The following is an 18894-nucleotide window of genomic DNA, read 5'->3' on the forward strand; positions in this document are numbered from 1 at the left end:
CTTCCTGCCAATATTTCAACCCCCACCCATGCCCCTGTCTGCTTGTCTCTCTAACTGTCTCTCTGTGTGGTGTCTCATTACCACAGACAGATGGGTTCTGTCCATTATAAAAACGGCTACTTCTTGTCCTGGATCACCCCCCCCCCCCAATCAAGACTGGGCATACCACAGCCTCCTTCTCAGCCAACTACCCCTCCTCCATCAGGTTTTGCAAACCCTGCTACTACAGGGCACCATAGAACCAGTTCCTACACAAGCAAAACAAAAAGGATTCTACTCCAGAATCTTTTTGTTACCCAGAAAGGAAGGACCATTGAGGCTGATTCTGGACCTCTAATGCCTCAAACCCTTCCAAAAAGTTCCCACTTTCAGGATGCTCACCCTACCTTCTCTCTTTCCACATTCTTCCACAGGGTTAGACATAAAGGATGCTTACCTTCACATACCTATAAAGCCCACCTTCAAGAAATACCTGAGATTCCTGGCAGGCTCCTCTCATTTTCAGTTATGTGCTTTGCCCTTTGGGCTTTCTGCTGCTCCCAGGATATTCACAAAATGCCTAGCTCCAGTCATTGCCTACTGCAGGGAAAAGGGAATCCAGTTATTCCCTTACCTAGACGACCTAATTCAAGACAAGGAAACTCTTCTTCGCCACTCCCGAGACCTTCTGGTAATCCTGCAGTCTTTAGGGTTCATGATCAACTTCCCAAAATCCCACCTCAACCCCACGCAGGATATTGTTTTCATGGGGTGCAGGATCAGGACAGACCTCATGAAGGCCTTTCTCCCAGTAGAAAAGGTGATAGCCCTCCAAAACCTGCTGAAAATTCAGCAGGTCTTCCCCAAAATCTTGCTGGTGACTCCTACTGGCCAAGGCAGCACTGGTTCCCTCTACTTCTTCACCTGTCCAAGGGCAATCACCACAAGTTACCCCCTCAGTGGACGTGCTCACATAGAAGAAGGGGAATCAGATACACCCACAGTGGCAATCCATGCACCTCACCCTGTGGTTGATAGGATTCTAATCCCCTTCAGACACTTATATAATGAGCACGTGCTCACTGTCGTGCAGGAGGCCAGGAAGCCCAACACTAGGAAATCCTATTTCTCCAAATGGAAAAGGTTTTCTATTTGGTGTCACAAAAGACAGTTGGACCCACTGGAAAGCAGTATGCCTCTCATCCTGTCATATCTGTTTGAACTCATGCAGACAGGGTTGTCTTACTCATCTCTGAAGGCACACCTGTCTGCTATCTCTGCCTGCCTCCCTCTGGATCCACCCTTTGCATCCAGACTCCCTTCCAAACTTTTCCTCAAAAATGTATTACACTTAAAGCCACCCAGGAAACCATCTCTTCCCCCCCCCTCCCTGGCACCTAAACTGTGTTCTAGAAAAACTCACTCTAGCCCCTTTTGATCCAGCAGACAAGGCCACCTTAAAATTTTGCACATGGAAAACTGTATTGCTGGTAGCTCTGACTTCCGCCAGACGGGTTTCAGAATTGCAAGCTCTAATGGCTACACCACCTTTCCTAATCTTCCACTTGGATAGGGTGACCCTCAGGACTAACCTGTCATTCATTCCCAAAGTAGTGAATGACCTATCCTTGAACCAGCCCATCCACCTGCCCACCTTCTTCCCTAACCCACGGGGGGATAGTGAGAGAGTGCTACATTCCCTAGACGTCCACAGACAACTTAGGTTGTTTTATCTTCATAAAACCAAACCCTTGAGGAAATCAGACCAGCTGTTTGTCTCCTTCCACCCCAGGGCCTTCGGGAAAGCTACAAGCAAACGGACCATTTCAGCCTGGATCCTCCTGGGCCATTTCCTTCTGCTACCTTCACCATGGTAAGACCTTGCAGGGCAGTGTCAAGGCCCACTCGACCAGAGCAATGGCCTCTTCTGGAGCCTTCTTTAAAGGGTTAGACACCAACTCCATACTTGAGGCAGCCACTTGGTCCTCTGTTCACACCTTCACCAAACACTACAAACTGGACCACATCTCCAGAGCCAGGGCATGGTTTGGCAGGGCTATCCTACATGGTTTCCTGAAAAATTCATCTAGGCCACCTCCCAATCCTAAGTGAGCTTTTGCACTCACCCACAAGTTGAATACTGCAACATTGGAATAAAAGCACATAGGAAAGTTGTGTAAAATCTTACCATAAGCATAGATGTCCTTCTCTTCCATGTTGCAGTATTCCTTCCCACTCAACCTCCCCACTTGTATGACTGCACTTGCTCTGTGGGGTGATATTGGACAGGCTATGCCCTTACAGGACTGGCTTGGACTGGGGCTTTTACTATGTTCTGAGGGCTGGTGCGTGCAGACATCACTTTTATGTCCCATGTTCCTGCAGCCACATCAGACGTCCAGCATACCAAGAGAGACTGAAAATCTTTGGAAACCCAGCCGGACTAACTGGAGAAGAAGAAGGGTAAACCCACAAGCTGAGTACTGCAACGTGGAAGAAAAGGACATCCATGGTTATGTAAGATTTTACACAACTTTCCTATATCCAAGCTAATGTCCCACAACAGCGGGTTAACAAGCTAGCTGATGACTGCAAGTGGGCAGCATTAGTCATTCATCCACAGATATTTAACAGCTCCAGCAAGAGCTGGAAATGTACACATACAGGTTGTACCAAAATGGTCTCATGCTAAATGCAAAAGAAGTGTAGTACAGGTAGCATCCAGCAAAAAACTGCTCCCTCTTCATGTGTCATAAATGGTATTCCTCTTCAAACAGATATGGTCATAAGAGACCTGCATACTTGTGTGGACAATTCTCTCCCCTTTCTCTCTTCCTTTCTTTCTCCCTCCCCTCTCTCTCTCATATTGTCATTATGTTTCTACCATAGTCAGAAAGTCCTTCTACCTTGTCCATTTAATTTCCAACAGAATAGCTTCAAGATCCAAACAAATCATCGTATCACTGTACTCTTCCCTTATTAGATTTGCCATAAAATATGCTGCCATTGCTATATGTAAATCCAAGCATATTGCTCAACTGAAAGGGCCCCAAAGATTTTTAACCAAGAAAATGAAAGGCATTAAATTGCTAGATTAACATGACTGTTTTACTTTTTAGCCTACTAGCTGCTTTGAGGTGACCTGTGTCTCATTTTTGAGCCATGAAAGACCCAATCTTTAATTTTTTTTTCGTCACAAAACCATTGGCTCTACAAATTACTGTACTAGGCAGTCAAATCTACACCAGCAAATAAACAAGAATCACTGGAGGAATACGTTCCTAACTCAACATATGTACAGTCTGTGAAATAAGTTACCATTTCAGGTCAAATAATGTACTTCTTTGGCTATCATTAAGGCCAGTCTTGATCATAGGTTCATAGGTAGGTACTAGGCTATCTGCCCGAGGGCATTTATAAGCCTAGCCAGTGTGTGTCAGCTTTCGCCGCCCCATTGATTAATTAACTGAGCCTCTGTCAAGAAGAGCCAATGAAGTGATTCCAGAGATGTATTTTCTGTTACCCATACACTCGTCACGGTTTTTCTTGAAGAGTGTTAGTGAGGGGCTCTGCCTAATGTAGTTAAGAATTTTGTTCCAAAGCATGGGGAGTCTCTGTGACAGGAGTCTATCCCGCCAGCATGTTCTATTTATTGTTGTGGTGAGGTGTAGCTCACTAGAGCGAGTGGCTCGCAGTGACTTGGATTTCTTTAGGTGGAGCATGTCCATCAATTCTGAGTTGGACATGGCTTTGTAAGTCAGGCAGAGATCACCTCTGAGTAAGCGATAAGTGGTACAGCTGGAGTTTTTCCAGTCGGGCTGCATAGGACATATGTTTGAGGCCAGTAATCCTCTTGGTGAGGTACTTTTGTGGTCTTTCCAGCTGTTGGAAGTGTCTTGTGAGGTGCATCCCAAATGGGGTATTGTGCTCTATGAAGAGTGACGAGTAGAAGGGCACTATAACCCCTTTATTTCTTTATGTGAACCCTTTAGTAATTAGATGGGCTACATAGAAGGATTTCCCAACTACTTTGGCAATATTATTGTCAAAGGAAAGATTACTATCTACCTGGGTCCTCAGATCTTTTATTACCTGTTTTAAGGGGGCTGCCACCTATGTGGTAATTCATGGGTGTTTTGTTTTTCCCAAACGGGATGACTATGCATTTTTTGGCATTTAGCTTGAGACCATGACTTTGACACCAGGTGTCTGTCTCAGTAAGGCCCTTTTGGAGAATGTCCGTGTCAGCCAGAGCGTCAATTATGGCTCCCAGTTTGCAGTCATTGGAGAACTTGGTTAGCCATAGTCCTCCTGTGTTTGCCTGTACTTCTGAGAAGTATATGTCGAACAGTAGGGGTCCCAGGACTGAGCCTTGTGGGACACCACTTGTGACTGGTTTAGAGTCGGACCTGGAGCCCGCTATTCTTACCGTGTGAGTTCCATCTGTAAGCCAGTTGGCAACCCATCTTGTGGCGTAGGGGTTTATGTTCAGGCTGGTGAGTTTTTCTATAATTCCCGAGTGGGGAATGGTATCAAAAGCCTTGCCGAGGTCAAGGTAGCCTGTGTGAACCACCTTCCCCTCATCTATGGCCTTGGTGACTGTCTCGAAGATGTCAACCAGGTTTAGTAGGCATGATCTGCCCTTAACAAAGCCGAACTGGGTCGGGTCAAGTGTTTGGAGGTTCCCATTGTCTTTGTTAATGAGTTCCATGATGATGCGCTCCATAGCCTTGTAGACCAGGCTAGTCAGGCTTATGGGGCAGTAGTTACCAGGGTCAGTTGTGGCCCCTCCTTTGTGGAGTGGAATAACCGTTGCTGTGTGCCATTCTATGTTGCCATAGCCTGTGGAGAGGCTGAGGTTGAACAATGTGTTTAGGTGGGGGATTAGTTCATGCAAGATGCAGCCTAGGACACCATCTGACCCCATTGACGCTGTGCTTTTGGCTTTTGAAAGGGCTGTTTTCAACTGTGCGTCTGTAATTTCCGGGACACTACACTTTTCCGGTATTGTTGTGGGCCCTTTTGGGGGTGAGAGGGGGTTTAAGTTTGCACTGAATCTATCTGCCAGGATGTTGGCAATATCAGTAGGTTCAGTATATTTTGTGCTATTTTGCAGTAGCTCGGAGCACATCTGCGAGTTGCCACTTAGATTCTTGACATAGCTAAAGAAGGCTTTGTGGTCATCTTCCGAATCTTTGGCTATTTTTCTTTCAAAGTTATTCTTGGATGATTTTATGAGGGACCCTAATTTCTTACTGATACTGATCAGGGATGTCTTTCCTTCTTGGGATTTGCTTTTTTTCTGAACTAGTTTCCTCCTGCTATTGTATAGCCTGTTTATGGCAGGGGTCCACCAGATTGGTTTCCTTCTCTTAGGGGAGTGAGTCTTGGTTTTACTAGTGATGGCACGATCCATGCATCCTTGTAGGTGCTCATAGAGTGCATTTGTAAAGGTTCCTACACCTTGGACACCGTTATCCTTTAGCATGGGGGCTGTGAAACTTACCACCTCTGTCTTAAGTAAGGTGAAGTTTGCTATAGAAATGTTTTTCACTGTGCTTTCCTTGGTTGGTGGTGGTGGTGTGGACATCCAGAGTGATTAGTTTATGGTCTGATCTAACCAGTGACTGGTTGACCTCCGGTGCGGAACACCTGTCACCCATGTTGGTGATGACCAGGTCCAATATGTTTTCACCTCTGGTAGGGGAGTTTACCAGCTGATCCAGGGCATTTGAGTTGATAAATTCCAGGATGTGCTGGACCTGGGAGTTTGTACTTGAATAGTTTTCCCAGTTAACGGTAGGGTAATTGAAATCGCACAATATTAGGGCGTTTGGTAGGACCTTAATGTTTTCCAGTGTCTCCAGAAAAGTGGAGTGGTGGTCCTGGGTCATGGAGGATGATCTGTAGCAGGCCACAGTTTGCATTGCAGATTTGCCCAATGTTAGTTGCACATGGATGATCTCAGAGGTATCATGCTGCGCCACTAACATGGAAGTGTTGGTATCCTTGATGAGTATGGATACACCCCCTCCTTTTGTGTTTCGGTCCATGTTCTGTGGCCGAAATGTGTGGTATGAGTTGTAGCCTGGTAGTGCTGGGGTGCTCTGTGGAGCCTTGAACCAGGTTTCAGTTACTGCACAGATGTCTATGTTCTCCATACTGAGGAGCGCTTTGAGCGTGTGCATTTTGAGATTTAAACTCCTGGCGTTGAGTAGCATAACCCTCTTTTTTTTTATTTGTGCTGTTTACGGAGGTGGGTTGACTTTTGAGCCTATGGGGGGTCTTACCTGCCTGGGCTACATAATCAGAGAAGCTATTCCATGTCTCTTCATGTAGTCCAGGGAGGTACATCTCAGGTAATTCACACCAACATGAACAATGACAGAGTCATATTTGTACTTGTTCTAGAGTGACCTGAGTGCTTGTGTTATGTGGCAGATTCTGGCTCCTGACAGGCAGCTAACAGTAACCTTCTCCTTGTCCAGCTAAGTGAGTGGGACATTTGTGTGCCTGACTATAGAGTCGCCTATAACTAGTGTGTAAGGTATGTTATTTCGCCTTAAGGGCTGTGATTGTGCGGCACACTGGTTTTGTGTTTTATGTGTTGTCTGGTTTGTGACGGGAGGTGCAGGTTTTTTGGGTGTCTGCTTTGGAGGTCTCTGATGCTTTTGCAGGTTTTTATTTAGAGCCTCCGAGTATGATTTTGTGTATTTGTGTATTTTTTGCCAGTGCTGGTTTAGTACGTCTGTGTGAGGCTGGAGGTGTGGTGCAAGTGTTAACCTTCTCCTCATGGCTGCCCGTTCCAATCTTGGGTGGAGAGAGCTTAGCCTCCAATTTAGCTATATAATTGCATCTCTTGCATATGTTAATGTTTTGTGGTAGGAGGAGAGGGTTGCCTGTGTACATGAGGCAGTTGTAACATTGCCTTAGGATACCCAGGTTCACCAGCTGGACTGGAGAGTATGATTAGATGGGTAGACACAATTTTACACTAGAATTATGTACATCTGTGGTTGATTTGGTGCAAGAATTTTCAAATGTGTCTACTAAAAGATGTGTATAGCTAGGCATCTTATGGTCCCTATGATCAATTGCCTAGTATTCTTCCTGGGTTTCTTTCAAAAAAGTGATTCCTTCCGAAATAATGCTATTTCTGGGGGGCAGTCCTGGACTCCAGTTACCAGGAAGTCTTCCTCTCCCAAGAGAAGACCGAACACTTGGTGCAGTACTTCCCACAAAGTGGCACAGAAGAAGACAGATTCAGCCAAAGGATGTCTTGGGGCACTAGGATACATGGCTTCCAGTACTGTGATGGTACCCCTGGCAAAGATGCACTTGAGAATTTTGGTAGTACCCAAGATCTGGATGGAAATGATGCCTGTCATTCCCTGCATATCCCTGGAAGTGGAGTGATAGTCAGGCCAGGTCAAAAAGAACTGGTGTACCCTTCAATCAGGAGCCCCACTACCACAACCTAACAGATACCTCAGACCTGGTTTGGTAACATACAAGGTCCAAGGCCAATGTGATGCATCCCAGGAAAGCCATAAATGTGAAAGAGGTGATGGCTTTGGTGTAGGTACTCAAGGCCTTCAGATCAGTTTGGAAGGATGGTGCAATGCAAATGACAACAGCAGAGAAAACTACAGTGATGTGTATATCAGTAAGTAAGGGGTAACCTGGTCATACTCCTTGTGCAGGCTGGACATGATTGCTTGGGCGAATACTGTAGTTCCAGATGACCTAAAAGGCAGTCTACATCCTAACCCACTTGAATTCAGTGGTACCCCCAACTGAGAAGGTTAAGGACAAGCCTGTACAAGGAAATTTTACACTAAGATTTTCTTTCAACTGGTACAAGGGCGGGGTGTTCCAGATGTTAATCTGTTTAGGTCTCATACCAAAAGACAGCTCCTGAAATTCTGCACAAAGCATCATACAAAGATGCCAGGGCTGCCTTTTCTGTCATACCGAGACAGGTCAGAGTGGCCCAAAAAGTAGGGAAGCAGAGGCCAAACGTGATAGCTGCCTTTTGGTCCATGCAGCACTTGTTCTTCCTTCAGAAGAAAATGTCCAAGGGAAATATTATAAAGTGCTTATGCAAGTGGATCTGTTAGCTCAGAACATGGAGGACTTCATATTCCCCAACCTAGAAACTGAACAGGTCACAGTTTGGATGATTTAACTCTCTTGCCCATCGGGCACCAGTTTACTGAGGAAAATGCTTAACATAATTAAGGAGGCTAGGTAGCCTATCACTAGGAAATGCCACTTGTTCAAATGGAAGAAGTTTTCCCTCTAGTGGCATAAAAGTAATCAAGACCCTGTCACTGTACTGCTGTCTTGTGTCCTGCAATGTCTGAGTGAATTGTTTAATCTGGGATTGGTCTCTGCTTTTGTTAAAGTGCATTTCTTGTTCTTATTGCATGCCTGTCATTGGCCCTACAATTGACATGCCCACCACCTGTTAAACAACAGTTAAAATTAGTTCTGCATCGTATACCTCCCAAAAGGATTGCTCCACCATGGAACTTTAAATATGTTTGTTTATTTTATTTATTTAACATTTGTTTACTGTGAAAATCTGACTTGAATGGAGCCAATTTTCAGCAGAGGCCCAGGGGGAAATGCTCCAGACGGAGGACTTTGTAATGTGGGAGGAAACAAGAGCACCCTGAGGAAACCCACATGAGTCCAAGGAGGACATGCAGACTCCACACAGAAGGCACCCCAGCCAAGAATCAAACCAGAGAACCTCTTGCTGTGAGGCAACAATGCAAACCACTGCACCGTCTAGTTATTATATATGCTAGAAAAATTGCCACAGGTGCTCTCAAATGTCTAAACTGGAAACCAGCATTGCTGATAACCATCACATCTGTAAGAAAGTAAGAGAATCTCAAGCCCTGAAGTGTGCAGAAACATATTTTGTCTTACTTAGAGTCAGCCTTAGGATAAAACATTTCTTTATGTCCAAAATAGTCACAGAAAAGCCATTTATCTACCTGCTTTCTTTCCCAATCTTCAAAACTTTTTTTTTTGGGGGTGTTATTACATTCTCTGGATATACACAGGTAGCTCGGCTATTTACATGGTACAAAGGATACTAGTAGCTCCTCTCAGTTTGTATTGTTTACTCTAGGAATGGAGGGCAGGGTCATACTGAAACAATTGCCAAATGATTGGTCCAGTGTATCATGTCATTTAAGGCATTCCAAGGTAGGAAAATAGAAAAGCCTTCAGAGCTCACAGCAAGAGAAGTATGGATACCACTTTGACCTTCCTCAAAAGGGTGACTACACAGGCTGTTTTAGAAGTAGCTATATGGTAATCTGTCTGTACCTTTTCTGTACTTTGCAAACTGGGCTATGGCTGGGTTTGCTACTGATATTCTGCAGGGTATGCTGTAGCCTGATCCTTCATTTCAGGTCCCCTACCTATCATGCTGTGAAATCACCCCAGTAGTTAGGACTAGTGCAACAGTGACCTAAACAAAGAACATAGTGCAGCTGTATAAGAACTTACTCTAACATTACATGTATGAGTAGATAACAGTTGTAGTATTTTCCTTGCCCTACCACCTTCTCCTCATTCTGAGTTGGGGCATCCCTGATTTTGGTAGGGTATCATACTTTGTTGCCCACCCTTCCTCATCCTCCTATGATGCCCTTAAGCCTGATCAAGTCTGAGTAGATTTAGGGAGCACCTCCTCCTTTCCTGCCATTCAGCTTAGATTTGGAGGACTCACTCTCTCTGTCTCTCTGTGCCTTGGTTTTCCTAAGGGTTAAATTGGAGCCTTATTATTTAGCTCTAAGGGTAATGGGCTTCACTTTCATGAGAAAAGGCTCTTAAGTGACACAGGTGGATGCTTGTCTTGTATTGAGAATGTTCTGACATCCTGAACAGAAGGATATCTGTGACTCCTGGAAGGGGAAGGATGCTGAACTCTCAAAACCAGACCAGATGTTTGGTCGACTGCTATAGTAGTGATGTAAGTAAACAGTTACTTTTATAGTAAATGTTTACAGACTTGTACTTTCCCATTTCGTAAGTTAATGTAAAACTTGGATATTTGCTGTCACAGATGACAAGATCATAGTCTGACAGTTAGGGATTGGAGACAAAAATGGATGTAACATAACCAGCATGCATGTACAGATACTGTCCTCTGCACATTCATAAATGTGAATTTGTCAGAATTTTTTTTTCTACACAAAGCATTAACATGGTTATGCTATTCACATTCAGTTATTTTATGAATTATGTACTAATTAGGTATTATACAAGAGGAAAAATGTCTGAAGAAGATAAGCCATGACAGAAAAAAGTATAGGTGGAAAAGTGAGAAAAAGTCTGGTCAGAATTTTAACCTTTCTCTCTGTCACAGACAGTTAATAACATGAATTTGGAAATTTACCACTAGGCAACCCAGCTCATCCCTAAATGTAGGGGTGTTAACATAGGTGTCTAATGTGATGGTTATTTCATGTACACGTTAACAGACACAAGAAGGGAAAGATGACTCAACAGAGACAGGTGAGTTGTTAGAATAATGCAGTTCTGCGACTGTTACAGAACATTAGAAGGGGAATTAGCTAAATAACTACTTCCCTAATGTTTGTGCTGCAGTGATCTTGGGCATGCAGCCTATTAAAATGCTTTTATTTATTTATTTCTCACTATATTTTATGTGATGTCTAAAATGTTTTCAGATATATGTGAGAACATTACTGTTTAAAATAAGATACCATTTGAAGGTAATATCTATTAGATATATGTTGAGATACAGTTGTATTTTGTTTTGGTAGGCTTTAATGTTTCTGCAGGTGTAGATCTTGAAACTGGCTTCGTGTTTGGAGGAAACCGCTTCAATTGTGGTACCTGGATGGATAAAATGGGAGAGAGTGAAAAGGCACGTAATAAAGGAATCCCAGCTACCCCAAGGTAAAGAATTTTTAAGATTTTCATTGCATTCCTGTTCACAAGCAAGTCTGAATTGATGAGATTCTTGTAATAACTAAGCTAGGCAGATATGTCCAGGTTATTGATTAGATGTTTTAAAGCTGAACTCCTTACAAAAAGATATTTTCCTACCTTGTCTTTAGACCAGCTAAGTTGTGTAACTGGTCCTTTCATAGGTTCTTAGAACTAGGCTAAAGCCCCTAGGGCCCTTATAGCCTAGCCGTATTTATCCTGAGTTCCCCCTGTTGTCAGTGGTTAGTTGAGCGAAGTTCACAGATGTAAGAGTGTATGGTAATATCAACTGCCTCTGTCCATGAGGGACATGGGTGCCACCCGAGGAGTGAATTTGCGATTAACCATCCACTGGTCTGTGGTATATTTGAAGAGGGTTGCGGGGGGATCTGTTTCATGTGAACTTGAAAGCTTGTTCCAGAGAAGTGGCTGTGTCTGGGAGATATGTCTATCTCTCCAGCATGATTTGTTCATATCAGAGGCTAGGTAAAGATCCCTGGAGTAAGTGACCCTCTTGCAGTTTAATTTACCAATGTGTAGCATTTCCATCTGGTTCGGGTCAGAGGCTGTGCTGTAAGCCAGGCATAGGTCACCCCTTTATAGCCTGTAGGAGACAGAGTACAGTGACAGGGCTCTCAATCTTTCCGTATAGGACTTGTTTTGTGTATCCTCCATTTTCTTCATGAGAAACCTCTGTGGTCTCTCCAGCTGTTGCCAGTGTCTAGTGAGATACATGCAAAAGGGAGCATTGTACTAAATTATTGGTCTGATGAGGGCCAAATATAATGAAATTATAACATCCTTGGATCTAGATGCACTGCCTTTAGGTATGAGTTGTGACACATAAAAGGGTATCCTTACCACTGTGGATATGTGGTGGTTTAAGTTTAGATTGCTATCATCCTGAGTACCCAGATCATGTACGACTGGGTCTACACTTAGGGGGGGTGCTGACTGTAATGTAATTAGCAGTGAAGTCAGCCTTCCCAAAGGGAATAACAATGCATTTATTTTTGCATTTAGCTTTAATCTGCGGCTTTGGCACCAGTTATTTGTCTGTGTTAACTCTTTCTGCAGTATATTAACATAATTGGGGGACTCCATAATTGCTCCCAATTTGCAGTCGTCATTGAACTTGGTCAGCCACAGGCCATCCATGTTTGCCTGGATGTCTGAAAAAATAAATTCCGAACAGCAAAGGGCCTAGGACAGAACCCTGTGGTATGCCACTGGTGACTGGTCTTTTTCTGGAGGTGAAGTCACCCACTTTGACAGTATGTGTCCTGTCTGTGAGCCAGTCTAGTGAAGCAGAGTGAAGTAGGGGTTAATTCACAGTTGGGAGAGTTTCTCTAGAATACCTGAGTGAGGGATTGTATCAGATGCCTTGGCTAGGTCAAGGTAGGTGATATGCACTGCCTTTCCTTCGTCCAGGGCCTTGGTGACTTTCTCAAAGAAGTCAAGAAGGTTTAACAGGGCATGATCTACCCTTAAATGAGTCCAAACTTGGTTGGGTCCAGAGTTTGGAGATTACATATGTCCTTGTCGATAATGTCCATATTGATTTCTTCCACAGCCTTGTAGATGAGGCTAGTCAAGCTTATGAGTCTGTAGTTCCCAGGGTCTGTGAATGGTCCCCCCTTTGCACAGAGGGGACTACTGTTGCTGTCCTCCATTCTGCTGGAACATAGCCATTTCACAGGTTGTGGGTTAAGCAGGGATCCAAGTGGGTCTACTGCGTCTTGTTTAAGTTGTTTAAAAGGCAATCTGGGATGTTGTCTGGTCCCATTAATGACGTGTTTTTGGCCTTGGAGAGCGCTGCAATGACCTGTTCTCTTGAGGTTAATAGGCGGGTTTAGGGTATTTAATTAGCACTGGTCACTCCTCCATTTATTTTTTTACACCTTGTTGCCTTCAGTTCAATAACTGTTACAATAAAAGACTTCAGTACATCTGCAGCATCACATTACTAATAAAGAAGAGCCTGAGGTTGTGGTAAAAAGTCTGGGAATTGCCACATATATTTCCAGAATTAGGATTTGCCAAAGTGGTGAGCTTTAATAAAAGCCAAGGAAATTATACAATAAACTGCACATGCACTCTGCACTATTTCATAGTTACGAATAGCTCATTGATGAAGAGACAGTATCACAGAAAATGTATTTTACAAATGTCTGCACAGATCATTTAACATTTACCCATGTTCAATGCATCAGGCTTGTGTGTTTTTATTGCATAAAGCATGTCTTGTCAAGCAGTATTCCATTCCATTCTCCCTTAGAGAAGTCTTTTTTGCTTTGAAAAGTTTACTTGTGGAATTAGGGAATCAGATTGCTTGTAAAGGCTGCTAGCAGCCAGATGTCCTTCTATTCTCATGTTGCAGTATTCATAACAATAGGGAGATTGCTGCCTGCAGCGCCGACATCTGGCCAGTATACCAAAGTCTTGTTGCAGGAGGATACGTGTGAAGTCCTGCCCTAGGGCCTTAAACTGGCATAGGGTATAAAAGTGATGTCTGCACGTACCCTGTTCAGACTTTTTCTGCTGCAGTGAATGTCAGATTCCAGTTTGCCAGTTTGGGAAGCAGATCGCTAATTCAGATAACCGCTACAAACGACCGCTAAAGATAAGTATCTTGTTGGGTTTTCATTGTCTTTTTGGTTATTGCTAATATGTACATGTCCACTGGAAAGGGGAAGTGTGCTTGTGGGATACAAATTCCTCACAAGGACTCGCACGATAAGTGTGTATTGTGTTTAGGCAAGGCCCACAACCATACGTTCTGCCACATTTTCAAATCATTAGTTTCAAAAACACTTCACAGCCATTTGGCCATGCTTAAACTTGGAAAATCAGAGGCTCCAACATCTTGTGCTCTGTATGGAGGGAGGAGCAGGCCCATCTGATGAGCCGCTGCGGAAGAAGGCCAAGAAAATCAGGCCTGATTTCCATGCTGCACCTCAGGCATGAGGGGAGATTCTTGAGACTGATGAAAGTGCAGGATCTTTTCAGACCTCTGTTTCCTTACCAGGTACAGGAACCACGATGGAAGCTGTACTGGTGGAAACCTTGAGTACGTCCACTGATGCTAACCAGCCATCAGATCCTGATGGCGGAGGGGAACCACGGCTCATTCAATTGGAGGGCCCTGCTCTTGCTCCTTCATCCACTCAGATGTTGGCTCCCCTTCTTTCTCTATCATCTACCACAATGAAGAGAAATCAAAAATTAAGACGCACAGAAGCACATCCTGTCCCAGGATGGGAATTTTTTTTTCTCAAAGTCTGTTTAAGGCATTCCAGGACCTACAGACACAAAAGCAACCAACTGTTTTTCCTACAGGGCCCCCTTTACTTGTATCAGAGGAAGATCTTTTCTCAATTAAATTATGTAACCTATGAATCTCAAATCAATTCACTCAAGGACTGTATTACCACAGAAGAGGATCACATTACCCCAGAGTCTCCTGGGGAAGACTTCATCTTGGTGATACCATCTCCCTCATGAGGGAACATTTTAAATGGCAGGCCTCAGAAGTCTCAGATTACAAGAAAAGGTATTTTTGACCTGCTTCAAAGGGAACAGCCACCCCCCTCAGCTGTGCCCCCTTTGTTTCCTGCCTTCCATGATGCCTTCTTGGCTGCCTCTCAGGCACCAGACTCACAATCTCCAGCCTCTAAACATCCTGACTGTTTTTATAAGGTCCCACAGGACACTCAGTCCCTTTGTAGAAACCCACCAGCAGACCCTGCTATTATTGCAGTCTCTGCAGATAAGACATCCAGACATTTACCTTCTGCTGCCCTCTGTCCTACTGATAAAGACAGTAAGTTTATGGATAGACTAGAGAAAAAGGTCTATACCTCCTCTACTCTTGCTATAAGAGCCCTGAACTACCAAACCAACATAGATAGATATGTCCTGGACAAAATTGCCAAGGCTTCTACCCTACTCTTGGAGGCCCCTGAATCCAGTATTAAAACTCAGCTTAACAACCTACTCTGAACAGCATCACAAGTAACTAGGCACTCCAAGTACAGTTACGATGCTGTGGAAGCATCATCCAAATCTACTGCATCTGGCTTAGTTCTAAGGCGATACTCCTGGCTGAGACTTCAGGCACTGCCCATAGATGTACAAACAAAACTTCTTGATGCCCCCCTGGACATTAAAGCCCTATTTGGCCAGGCCTCAGTTGAACTTCTTAAATCCATTCAAGAGAAGGGAAAAGAACTGCAAAACCTAAAACACTTGCTGGTATCTCCCATACCCAGATACCTCAGAAATTATCCACAAAGAACTTCCTTTGTCAGGAGTTAATCCTCCCACACATCTCCTCAGACAAAGGGGCACAGGCAGCCAAGGAAAACCTCTACCCCCAGATTTCCCTCCACTCCTTTCACTACTCCCTTTCAGAGCCAGTCTGATCAAGCCAAACCACTTCCTCTGTGACTTACCATTACAAAATCAAAACACCCCATTGTCCCTTCACCTCACCCTCTCCGTACCCTTCTGGCAGAAGATTACAACAGAAAAATGGGTACTCTCCATCATTCTGAGGGGTTACTTTATGACTTGATGGATGTTACCCCCTTCCAGGGAATTCCTCAACGTCTAGCAAACCAAGTCCACTCTTCCGCACTATCATTCAACAACTCCTGGTCCAAGGCACCATAGAACAAGTAGCACTCACCCAAACAAACAAAGGATTTTATTTAAGAATGTTTTTGGTGCCAAGGAAAGACTGTCCATGGAGACCAACTCTGGATGTATCTTTCCTAAATCTGTTTCTCAAGGTACCCAGCTTCAAAATGATTACCTTTCCTTTGCTTGTACCACTCATTCCCACCCAGGCCTTCATGGTAGCCCTGGATTTGAAGGATGCCTCCCTCCACATACCTATTCACCCAGAGTACAGGAAATTCGTCTGCTTTGCAGTAGATTCCTGGCATTTTCAATTCTCTGTCTTGCCTTTTGGACTCTCGACAGCCCCTCGAGTGTTCACAAAGTATCTAGCACCTTTCATTGCTCACCGCAGAACCCAGGGTATACAAATATACCCATAACTAGATGACCTCATTGTCCTTCATCAAGAATGGCAAGTCCTCCAAGAGCATCTAAGACAGGCGATCGCCACCCTGACCCAGCTAGGGTTTACTATAAACAATGAAAAGTCTCATCTGCAATCCCCGCAATACATGGTTTTCTTAGGATGCAGAATCAGAACAGACCTAATGAAAGCCTTTATTCCAGAACAAAGGATCCTGGATCTTGGCAAATTCTTGAGTAATGGTACAGACTACCTTTTAGTGTAGTGACACTTCATTGCCAGCATGAGAATTCCTAAGGATGCTAAGACACATGGCATCCCTAATATCCATGTTGCCTGTAGCAAGATTCCACATGAGAAAGATCCAGTGGACTTTGAAGAACTTATGGAGTCAACACTCCCATCCCCTGGACACTCCTCTTCCCCTACTCTAGTGTCTGAAGAGAGAACTCCAGTGATGGATCTCTGCCATCCATCACAATCAGGGAATCCCATTGCAGGTACCTGCCCACCTGCTAGAACTCACCATAGACTCATCAGACTTGGGTTGGGATGCAGTGCTACAGCACAACCGAAAGCAGATCACTGTACAGGGAAATTGGTCCACACTTAGACTAAAGGACCACATTAATATCAAGGAAATGAGGGCACTCCGTCTAGTCCTACAAACTTTCAAAACAACCCTACTTTCAGGAACACTCAGTGATCATGGACAATATGACTGTCATGTGGTACATAAACAGGGGGGACAAAATCCTATCCCCTTTGCAGCTTAGCCATGCAAATCTGGACTCTGGCAACAACTCTCAACATCCGTCTTGTAGCAGTGTGCATTCCTTCTACAGAGAATGTCATGGCAGACTCTCTAAGCAGAACTTCAGCTCCCTGTCATAAATAGATGCTTCACAGCAAGATATTCCTAGATCTTATACATAGTTGGGGTATTCCACAACTAGATCTGTTTGCCTCCTCCCAGAACAAACAGACGCCCAAATTTTGCACAAGGGTCCCACATCCACAAGCCTGGAAAGTGGACGCCTTCTCCTTTCCTTGGGGGGGGGGGGATGTATCTCTATGCCTTTCCACCCTTCACACTAATTCAGAAAGGCATCCTCAAAATCCAGAAGGACAAACCAAAAATCCTGTTGGTGACCCCCTACTGGCCAGGACAGCATTGGTTTCCCCTTCTCTGTCTATTAGCCAAGGGCAATCACCACAGGTTACCCCGCCGAATAGACTTGCTCACACAGAACAGGGGATCCCTACTACAGCCTCAAGTGAACAACTTAAAGCTGACCTTATGGGTGATAGGTTTCTAATCCCCTTCAGACACCTATACGCAGAGGACGTACTCAATGTCCTGCAGGAGGCCAGGAAACCTAGCACCAGGAGAAATTACAATTCTAAATGGAAAAGATTCTCCAGGTGGTGTGAGAGGAAAAGCCAGGACCCTATGACTTTTCCTGTTCCTTTGGTCCTTTCCTATTTGTGTGAGCTCCTTCATGCAAGACTAACTTACTCATCAGTTAAAGTCCATCTATCTGCCATCTCTGCCTGTCTGCCCCTGTTAGCACCGCTGGCTTCCATATTGGAGGTCAAGCTGTTCCTGAAAGGAGTTCTTCATATCAGACCTCCCAGGAAGCCTATCCTTCCACCTTGGGACCTGCATTTTGTCCTAGAAAAGCTTACAGTGCCACCTTTTAAACCAGCACATTCAGTAACCCTAAAACTGTGCACCCTTAAAACGGTCCTACTAGTGGCCTTCACCTCTGCCAGGAGGGTATCAGAGATACAAGCCCTTATGGCTATACCTCCTTACCTCATTTTCCACAAGAACAGAGTTGCCCTCAGGACTAATCCCTCTTTCATGCCTAAGGTGGTTTATGAACTTTCATTAAACCAAGCCATTAACCTTCCTGTTTTTTACCTTAACCCCCAGAATGCCTCAGAGAGGATCCTGCAGACTCTAGATGTACACAGACAACTGAGGTATTACTTCGACAAGACAAAACCTATTAGAAAATCTGATCAGCTTTTCATCTCCTTCTATCCTAGGTCTCTGGGGAAGGCAGTCACCAAACAAACCATTTCTTCATGGATCTCAAAATCCATTGGAATATGTTATTCTGCTCATTGTAAAACCTTACAGGGGCATGTCAAATCGCCCTCTACCCAGGGCAGCTGCTTCCTCAGTTGCCTTTTTCAACAGGGTGGACTATGCCTCAAGTTTAGAAGCTGCCACTTGGGCCTCAGTGCACCCTTTTACCAAACATTACAAACTAGACCTAGCCTCCAGGGCTAGAGCTGGGTCCGCTAGGTCTATTCTTCAGGATCTCATTGACCAAGGACCCCAATCCTCCACCCAGGTTCATACCTAAATGCTTTGGCACTCTCCCTACTGTTAAGAATACTGCAACATGAAAATAGAAGGACATAGAATAGTTGTGTAAGGACTTACCATAACCTTAGATGTCCTTCTCTTCCATGTTGCAGTATTCAGTCCCTTCCTGCCCCCTCTAGCTCACCTGCCTATTATACCTTACTTGCCTGTGGGCACATTGTAATCCTGCCTTCCTTTTAACTTCTCCCTTATTCTAGTCTACATGTGAGTCTCTATGGTCTTCCAACTTTGACCCTCTTTCAACCTTCAAGAGTACTAGTGTATGTGGCAGTCCATTCTAAAGAGGGTACATGCAGATGTCACTTTTATACCCTACATCAGTTTGTCTCTGGCGCAGGACTTCACATATACCCTCCTGCAACAAGACTTTGGTATACTGGCTGGATGCCGGCGCTGCAGGCAGCAACCTCCCTACTGTTACGAATATTGCAACATGGAAGAGAAGGACATCTAAGGTTATGGTAAGAAAGAGAGTTGTGTAAATGCTGCA

At 44.4% G+C, this 18894-nt stretch overlaps 1 protein-coding gene across 4 annotated transcripts in view; it reads left to right on the forward strand.

Annotated features, from left to right (window-relative positions):
- Positions 1–18894, forward strand: part of AGL (amylo-alpha-1, 6-glucosidase, 4-alpha-glucanotransferase) — a 1248201-nt gene that overhangs the window by 967180 nt on the left and 262127 nt on the right. For all 4 annotated transcript variants that reach the window (XM_044085615.1, XM_044085617.1, XM_044085614.1 and 1 more), the window contains exon 28: positions 10791–10926. In XM_044085615.1, the coding sequence (XP_043941550.1) occupies positions 10791–10926 (136 nt within the window). The remainder of the gene's footprint in view (positions 1–10790; positions 10927–18894) is intronic.

This window comes from Protopterus annectens, chromosome 10.part0 (assembly GCF_019279795.1).
Source record: "Protopterus annectens isolate FY-2018-M chromosome 10.part0, PAN1.0, whole genome shotgun sequence".
Classification (NCBI taxonomy): Eukaryota; Metazoa; Chordata; order Ceratodontiformes; family Protopteridae; genus Protopterus; species Protopterus annectens.